This window comes from Kryptolebias marmoratus, linkage group LG6, assembly GCF_001649575.2.
Source record: "Kryptolebias marmoratus isolate JLee-2015 linkage group LG6, ASM164957v2, whole genome shotgun sequence".
Taxonomy (NCBI): Eukaryota; Metazoa; Chordata; class Actinopteri; order Cyprinodontiformes; family Rivulidae; genus Kryptolebias; species Kryptolebias marmoratus.
The window spans coordinates 27,382-36,252 of record NC_051435.1 but is presented as its reverse complement, the minus strand read 5'-3'; the positions used below and the strand labels follow the sequence as shown (position 1 = coordinate 36,252).

The following is an 8,871-nucleotide window of genomic DNA, read 5'->3' as shown; positions in this document are numbered from 1 at the left end:
GTGGAGGTGGGAGCACATCAAAGATCGGCTCTGAGCCCCTTCTTGTTTGCTCTGGTGATGGACAGACTAACAGATGAGGACAGGCAGGAGTCCCCGTGGACTATGATGTCTGCAGATGATGTGATCTGTGGAGAGAACAGGGAACAGGTGGAAGAGAACCTGGAGAGGTGGAGGTAATAAAGTCAGCCGTAGGAAGACAGGAGAATGACTCGCTGTGGAGAACCCTGAGAAGAGAACAGCTGAAAGAAAGAGAAAACTAACCCTAGAAGAATGACTACCAAATAAACCTTTACTGCTTGCCTCCACTAGTACATCTAATTAACATTAAGTATAATTATTATTTGCCTTACTTAATGCCTTTGCCATGGTTATTTAGACATAAGATGGAAGCCTGCAATGTATTATAATAATTTACATTTTTCTTTTATTGGACAGGGCAGGGTGTTCCAAGTAGCACCTCCAGCTGTGCATTATTCCACCTTTCTGCAAAGAAAGGTGTGCAGAAACATGCATGCACACTGTTTCATAGATCTAAATACCTTTGTGCCAACGCATTTTTAAAATTTTGTCCATACATCAACTTTTAGTTTGAAAGCTGCACATTCTTACATACATGAGGCCAGATGTTGAGAACAGCAGAACTGTTCTCATAAACATGTTCATCCTGCAGTTCTCAAACTGTGTTCAGCCTGCAGAAAGAGTGAGTTGATGAGCTGCTGAATGTTCTTAAGCACCTTGTGTCAGATAAACCCCATCTCTTAGCTTAAGATTGCTTCAAACTTGAGTCAGCCCAATATCTGGCTGTGAAGGAGCTTTACAAGATCTTTGAGGAATACTTGAAGGAGCTGAAAGGTAGATGATGTTAAACATCTTATTGGGAAAATGAACCTAAAATATGTTCATCACCTGGTAATATTGCTGAAAACTGGTCCTTTTCCAGGATAATACTTCACACAGAAAACTAAAGACACTGATTCGATGGAACCAGTAACCCAGCTTGCAAACTGGGTCTAAAGAAGAAAACAGGATAAAACTTTGATGATGACAATGACAAAAAAAAACATGTTTTCATTCTCTTCTCAGATACCTGCTGATGACTGCAGAGACTGATGATGTCATCATGGAGACCACACAGAAGTTTATTTCAAAATAAAATAACTGAGTTTTTCCAATTGTGACAGGCGTTCATTTTGTGAAAAGGAAGTGTTGTCATGGCCTCATATTTTTGTGATGCATTCAGGTGTCAGAGTGAAGCTCTGACGTTTTTAGTGTGAAGATTAAAAACATCTCATTGGCTAAAATGTTAAGACTGCATATTATGGGATATAACAAAGAGGAAGGTGTTTGTTCAGGTGAGAATAGTTCACCTGGCTCTTAGTATGGTCACCTGTCTGACATCAGGTGGAACACCTGAAGAAAAAGTGAGACTTACCAGAGTTATTTGTGGAAATCTAACAGAAGCTGAGGGAAAACCTACGAGGCTTATATCTGGGCTTATATCTGCTTCTAGGGGTGATTACTGAATGAGGACATCTGAGAGGAGCTGATGAGCAACAGGTGTAATGAATGAGTGCTCTGGGCAGCTCAGGAAACAACAGTTATGGGAGCATAAACAGGTAATGGACAACAAAACACAAAAGACAGGGACATTTCACTAAACATACTGTGAACAATTAATTGAGGTAAATACAAAACAGAAAATTAATACAAAGACACCAAGAGAACCCCGAGCCCTGACACTGTGACCCACTCATGGACAAGTTGAAACTGGAGAAATCTGATCTCTGGTCAGAACTCTGGCAGCAGCATTTTGGATCAACTGAAGAATTTTTAAACAGTTCTTTTGACACCCAGATAATAAAGAGTTAAATTAGTCCAGCCTAGACGTGATAAATGCATGGAGCAGTTTTTCTGCATCATTTTCAAACAAGATGTTTCTAATTTTCTTTTCTAACTTGAGATTTAGATTTGAATCATTTTAGAACCTCATAAAAATCTGATCAGTTTGTCCTGATCCATAAAAGCTAAGAACTGAAAGAGGGTGGACTGTTTTCTTCCCAGTGACTGTAACCGAACAGCAGTCAGAAAACACCGCCCCAAGAGGCCGACAGCAGGAACTGCACGTAGGCTGCTCAAAATGTAAAAATCAAAAAATGATCAATGACAAAATTCATTTCAATTCAATTCAAAAATACTTTATCAATCCCAAAGGGAAATTAAACAATGTGATCAAATGTGATCAAAACCAAACATTGATCACAGCCTAAATAAGGTTAAAACCAAACACTAAAGTCCGAAGGATTCCGGGGTTGGATCTGATTGGATCATTTTTTCTGAAGCAAATACACACACACACACACACACACACATTTTGCGTTCAAGCTGAAATTAAACCCACAAGACCCAGATCAGAACCCGATCAGCTACTTTTGTCTGATCACGTGACTCCTTCAGCCGGTCAGATCCAACATGGCGGCCTCCATGGCCTCACGTGAACTCTTTAAGGACGGAGTTCGGGCGGTTCTTCACACATGGCCCGTTTTACAGGTGAGCTTCGGAACAGGGTCCAGTTTAGGTTGACGGGCGGGACCGTCAGACATAGACACGTGACGCTCAGGTGGACGATCACGTGACCAGCTGGCGAAAGCTAACAGCTGAAGCTAGCAGGCTAAAGCGGTTTCATTTTGTCTGACTCCGTTCTTGTTGTGAAACATTTCATCTGGAGTTTCAGTAAAACACTGAAGGGTTTACAGAGTCAAACACGTGCTAACAGCAATATTCATTTTAACCCACCTCTAAGTTAGACCTTCAGTCCAAAGGCTCATCTGAATGTCCTCCCTGAGGACAACGTGGACATTTGGACATGGGGTACATTTGTGTCTCTGGAAGAAGTTTATAAACTGAAGAAATACAAACATAAGACAAAAAATGGCAACAACCTGTGCAGCAGGTAGATGGAAGGTGAGACTCAAGGCAAAAATATGATACAATATTACTGATCTAAATTCCCAGTTCAGCTGTGACAGGTTACGGCAGGGAATACAGATATTTATTTATTTATTTCTGTTATTATTCTGAGAGATTACTCAGAGACTGGAGCGTCAGGAACTGTTCTGGTAGTTCCTGACTTCAGAACCTGATTCTGAACGGTTCTCCTGGGTGTGTGTTTTTAAGGAATGAATTTTAACCATTGCTTGTCGCTAAAGGCAATAATATTTCTGACCTTGTCTGTGTAACTGTCTGTTAATAAAATATCTCATGACCCAGTGGACAGACAAACTCTCAGACAACCATTGGATGTAAATCTACAACTGCTTAATATTTGGAGTCAACCCAGTTCAAGATGTCCGCCACAGCTAGTCAACCTTATTACACACAGAGATTTTTGTAGACGTGGTGGTAGCTGAGGGCCATCCCGACTTCCTCTGAGAGCTACACAGATCTAATGACGTCATGTTATCAGTCTGAAGCTCTGGGATGAAAGTGAGAGAACGACATGCATTCCTTCAAGAACTCCTGGGTTTTTCATGGGAATCTGTGACTACTTCCTGTTTAAATAAAGTTAGTTTTGAATGCACATTTCTCAGATTGCGGTGGACAACGGATTTGGAGGCGTGTATGGACAGCAGAAAGCTGATTGGATGGTGGATGTCGTTCAGCAGTATTTTCAAGACAATGGTAGGTTTTTATTTATTAATTTTTTTTAAACCTTCTGACACCTTTAGTTGGACTTTTATTGAAATGTTTTAACTGTTAGTTCGCCTTCCAGTACCATTAGTTTATTTTAGTATATTCTAGCGTTTATCTGAGGTTTTTAAATCCTAGTTTAGTTTGTGTTCACTTATTATATCATAGTTTGGTCTTCCTCAGTTTGTTTAGTATGACTTGTTTTAGATAAGTTTAGTTTTTTATATTGTGTTTTCATGATGACTGTATTTTTTAAAGCACTTTGAACTGTCTTGTTGCTGAAAAGTTCAATATTAATCAACTTGAATTGACCGTGGTAACAGAGGTCTCTACTACCTTTCATATAACCGTCAGCTGAGAGTGAAGTATGGGGGAATTTTCCTGCCATTAGTCAAGAGCACACATTTTCAGTTTGAAAGCAGAAATTCATCTCTTTGTTCTCAAAACTTCTGCTCTCTTTCAAATATTCTCTGTGCTCTTTCAGATTTTCTGCTCATGCACAAAACTTTCTCTCTGCATGGATCAAATCTCCGCTTGCTTGCGAAACAAGAATAGCGTTGCCTGGCAACAGTCCCAGCCAATAGAATGAATGAATGGGTCGCCTGAACCCGACCAATTCAATATGAAAATCAAATTCTGTCCTGGTGTCTGTTTTTCCACGTCATGTTTTCAATCCAAGCCGAAAAGTGAAATATGAAAAAAACAGGCATTGTTTTTGGTGTTATAATAAAAACAAAACCAGTCAGTTTTTCCTTATTTGATCTTTGATTGCCTATTGAAAATGGAAAGAACAAACGATACACGGATTCCGGCGGATATTTAGTGAGGAAGAGAACACAGACTTGCTGTCTGTCATGTAAGGCAAATCAAAGCTATTAATCGCAGCCTGTATGGGCAAAATTCTCATCTTTAAATTGTAACACAGAGCAGAAAGCTGAGGTTGTTTCTCCTACATCCAGTGGGCGGCACAGGAAGAGCAGGTGCTGCAATTGGTTGTAGTCACACAGGCACCTCCACGAGAAGAAAACAAACGCACCCGAGGAGTCTCCCACCATCCAGTATAATACTTTCATTCTATTGGTTGGGACGGTTGCCAGGTGACAGTACTCCTTGTACTCCTTTGCAAGCGAGCAGAGAGGTTTGAGAGCGGAGATTTGATCGGAGCAGAGAGAGGTTTGCGTGTGAGCAGAAAATCTGAGAGAGCACGGAGAATATTTGAAAGAGAGCAGAAGTTTTGAGTGCAAACATTACAAGTTTTGAGAAGAAATAGATGAAATTTCAAATTGAAAATGTGTGCTCTCGACTTACGGCAGGAAAATTCCCCCATACTGAAGCAAAGTCACTTCCTTCTTGTTCAAATGGCCCCGCCTCCTTTTTGGTTGAAAACCAGTAGTGTGAGCCTCCCAGAGTCTGAAAATAACAGGTGCTGGAAAGATTCTGTTGCCTCCTCCTCTGCAGAAATAAAAGACAGATTTTTGTTTTTGTCCACTTTTCTAAACAGAGACAGGAAGTAAAACAAGGAAGCTTAGGGCTTCAGCTGCAGACCACACTAATAAAATCCAGCCACTTGGAAGTACAAGCCAGTGTATCTCTTGTGCAGGTCTGAAGCCCAGGTAAATGGGGAGGGTTGTGTCAGGACACTTTTCTAAACTAACATGCGAGTTCATCCAAACAACATTGTACCGGATCGGTTGAGGCCCGGGTTAACAACGACCGCCACTGTTGACAAACTGGGTGCTGCTGTTAGTCAAAGTGAGGTAAAGAGGTGAAGAAGAGAGTCCAGGCAGGACGGAGTGGATGGAGAAAAGGTTCAGGAGTGAAAGGTTTACAGACAGTGGTGAGAGCAGCCATGTTGGACGGTTTGGAGACAGAACAGGAAGTGTCAGAGCTGAAGATGTTGAGGTTCTCCTCAGGAGGGACGAGGATGGACAGGATTAGGACTGAGGTCATCAGAGGTCCAGCTCAGGTTGAAGGACTGGGAGACAAAGTTAGAGACGGTTTGGACATGTGCAGAGGAGGGACAGAAGGATGTCAGAGACAAAGAGGACAGATATGGATGCAGTTAGAGAGGACATGGAGGGAGTTGGACAGAGGACACAGAAGACAGAGTTAGAAGGAGGAGGACTCGCTGTGGAGACCCCTGAAAAGGGAACAGCTTTTTTCTTATACACACACACACACACACACATTTATTAAAAGGAAGAAAGATGAGCCTGAATCTGGTCACCCTGGGGTATTGATCACTGTCATTATTTTTTCCACTAAGGTTAAAGACTCAGATACTTTCGCAGCCCACTCTGAAGAATGTTGGTTAACATGCTTTAAAATAATGTTATTTTAATACAGAACAGCCAAATAAAGCATCTTAATAAATGAGAATAACAGTTAAAAGACGTTATGCTCAAGGATTCAGTCTATGACACACCAGGCCTCTGGCTCGTGCTGTTATTTTTTTTAATAAGAACTTTTTTTTACCCTGGTGATCGTTGTAGTCTGGGTCAAACATCTCAGGTGTTTCATTGACTGCCAGAGTCTGTTTCTCCCAAAAGGAGGCGGGAACATTGTGCAGACGCCAGGTATTAAGACATGTTGCTCCACTCTAAAAACAACTTCCTGTTCAGACTCTCTGCTATGAACTTCATCTGAATGTTGGCTCAGTAATGGATCAAGATATGATATCATTTTATTTTGAAGAGCACCTCGTTGCTGTCTGTCTGATCGTTCAGAACCCTGACGTGTGTGTGTGTGTGTGTGTCAGCTGACCTGCAGCAGAGCGAAGTGGAGGACTTTCTGTCTGAGCTGATGGATCAGGAATTCGACACTGTGGTGGAGGATGGTAGTTTACCACAGGTACACGTGCACACGGATGCTCTGCTGTGACCCGTGGTGAGCGGTTCTGAGCTCGTTTTGTTGGTGTGCAGGTTTCACTTCGTTTGCTGCAGCTGTTTGCTCAGTGGCAGCAGGGGGCACTGCAGCAGCTTCAACACACCATCAGCACGCTGACACAGAACAAGACGCAGAGGGCAAAGGTCACGGCTCTGCCCACACAGTCCGAGGAGGAGAGCGACGATGAAACTCAGGTACGCCTCACCCAGAACAGCTTGGTAAACTCCAATTTGAAAACTTTCATCAGATCATGCAAATGATTCATCTCCATGGCAACAAAGCAGGAACTGGGTCAGATTGCATCAATGATCTGTTACTATGGTGACCATCTTAAATCTGTGTTTCCAGGTGATGGAGTGTGAGGAGTCCAGTCTGTCAGGTAACAGAACACACCCTCCTCCTCCTCCTCCTCAGGACGAAGAAGATGGCTGGACACTGGTCAAGAGGAAGAAGTGATGAAGACGAAGTGCAGCCAAACTTGAACTTAACCTGGACTTTATGGTTCCAGCTGTTCACATCTGCAGATAGAGGTTTTCTGTTTTCTATTCAACATGTTGATCAAAGCGTGGCGTGTGACTGCAGCGCCCACAGAGCTGCCGCCATCAGGGAGGCGGGGCTCCTGTTTCCAGAACCACCATCAGCAGCAGGTCATGGTTGGAATGGAGCACTTTTATCCATACAGAAAACAAAACAGTGAATTTTTAAATCGGTAAAAATAAAAAAGGTTCATATATAATCTACCAATAATCCTTCATCCATCAGTTTTTTGCTACTTATCTTTGTTCAGATCCAGGAGGGAAACCCGGACCAGTCGTGTTAGTTCATCCAGGCAATGCTACTAAATTAGGTAAAGCATCCATCTGTTGATCTACCAGGAAGGTAAATTTGACAATAAAACCATTTGTGCACATTTTATTTCCTTCCCTGATGACTAAATTACGTTTTACATTAAAGAAGGGTTCTAGAAATTTGCAAGAATAAAATCTGGGTTGTGATGTTAAATGGAAACAGCTTTTTTAGCTTTTTTAGTTGTATCATGTAACAAGTTGCTTCATTCATTTAGTAAATCAGCTGTCATCTCTACCTAAAAACTGAGCTGTAGCTGCATGTTACTGAAGAAAATCATTCCATCGTATAATTCACCTTTTAAAAGTAAAGATAAGATGACTTGCTGTGAGTTGGTGCTGTATAAATAAACTGAGCAGAAAATATTTATAAGGACCATTCTGAGGTCCTGGTAGTTGTTTCCGGTGGAGAAGTGTGTTCGAACTGCAGAGGAAGAAGACTGAAGGAGCTCTATATTGCATGAAAGGACATTTGTAATCAATTTTGGGAGTTTTTACCACCCATCTCCTTATTTCATTTACAACCTCCACAACAAAGCCCTGAACAATAAAACTGCACTCAGTTTATAACATCTACCACCCAGATAAACAACTGAGTTAAATAAGTAAATTTAGACTAAAAATGACACTAAAACAGATCCTCTTTTTACGTCTCTGCACAAATAAATTCCTTTTAAAAAAAAAGATTAATTTCAGTTCTTTGGTGCTGGGACAGAAATGTTGTTGGAAAAACAGAATGACAAATAATTATATTAAATTACTTTAAATTTATTTTAAAGACTAGAAACACAGCGTCAGCTACACTTCATTTATATACGTATTTATGTGAAAAGTTAACTTGATTAATTTTCCTCCACCAACACGCTCCATCAAACTGCAGTAACGTTTCACTGCTGTTTCAGTCTAATTTCTTTAAAAAAAAAAGATATAATTGTAATTTCTTTAATGTCTCAATTTACTTTACATGCTTTAAATGCTTAGCAACTCTCTTTATCATCTTTCTCTTTTAAAATGAGCGAAAATTTCAGAAGAAATTGAGATTAGAGAAGAAAAAAACATCAGTTGTATCGCAGTAAGACTCACACTGGGTCAAAGGAAAAAAATACCTACAGTAAGTTTGGGTGGATAAACTATAGAGGAAGTGGAAAAGTTGTGGAAATAAGAGTTTACTTTAATTCTGAAACGTTCAAACAGCGGTGTGATGTCATCAGCCTAAGTTAAACAATCTGTGGGAAAATTTCAAAAAAATCTTCCATCTTAACCTGTGATTGTTTAAAACTGTTAAAGATCTAAAACATGAGTTCAGTCATTAAAGACCAACTTCCTGTTTAAACTCTGGGCTGTAGAACTCCAACAGGACCAGGTTTAGAGCTCCAACAGGACCAGGTTTAGAGCTCCAACAGGACCAGGTTTAGAGCTCCAACAGGACCAGGTTTAGAGCTCCAACAGGACC

The 8,871-nt window shown here is 40.9% G+C and overlaps 2 protein-coding genes across 2 annotated transcripts in view; both read left to right on the top strand.

Annotated features, from left to right (window-relative positions):
* grm6a (glutamate receptor, metabotropic 6a) overlaps positions 1-1,207 on the top strand; it is a 17,289-nt gene extending 16,082 nt beyond the window's left edge. The window contains exon 15 of the mRNA XM_037975927.1: positions 1,084-1,207. The gene's annotated coding sequence lies outside the window, so the exon portion shown is untranslated. The remainder of the gene's footprint in view (positions 1-1,083) is intronic.
* A 1,191-nt stretch (positions 1,208-2,398) lies between these two features.
* On the top strand, positions 2,399-7,784 carry tsr2 (TSR2 ribosome maturation factor). The gene is made up of 5 exons (XM_017403816.3): positions 2,399-2,547; positions 3,588-3,678; positions 6,446-6,537; positions 6,609-6,767; positions 6,922-7,784. The coding sequence occupies exons 1-5, from the start codon at positions 2,470-2,472 to the stop codon at positions 7,027-7,029; spliced, it is 528 nt and encodes a 175-aa protein (XP_017259305.1). The 5' UTR covers positions 2,399-2,469; the 3' UTR covers positions 7,030-7,784.
* The last annotated feature ends 1,087 nt before the right edge of the window (positions 7,785-8,871 follow it).

Bases quoted from the DNA above. Each gene is read 5' to 3' on its own strand.
- tsr2 (XM_017403816.3), top strand. From the start codon at position 2,470: ATGGCGGCCTCCATGGCCTCACGTGAACTCTTTAAGGACGGAGTTCGG. The intron at 2,548-3,587 runs GTGAGCTTCGGA...CACATTTCTCAG, and splicing joins ACACATGGCCCGTTTTACAG to ATTGCGGTGGACAACGGATT. The intron at 3,679-6,445 runs GTAGGTTTTTAT...TGTGTGTGTCAG, and splicing joins GCAGTATTTTCAAGACAATG to CTGACCTGCAGCAGAGCGAA.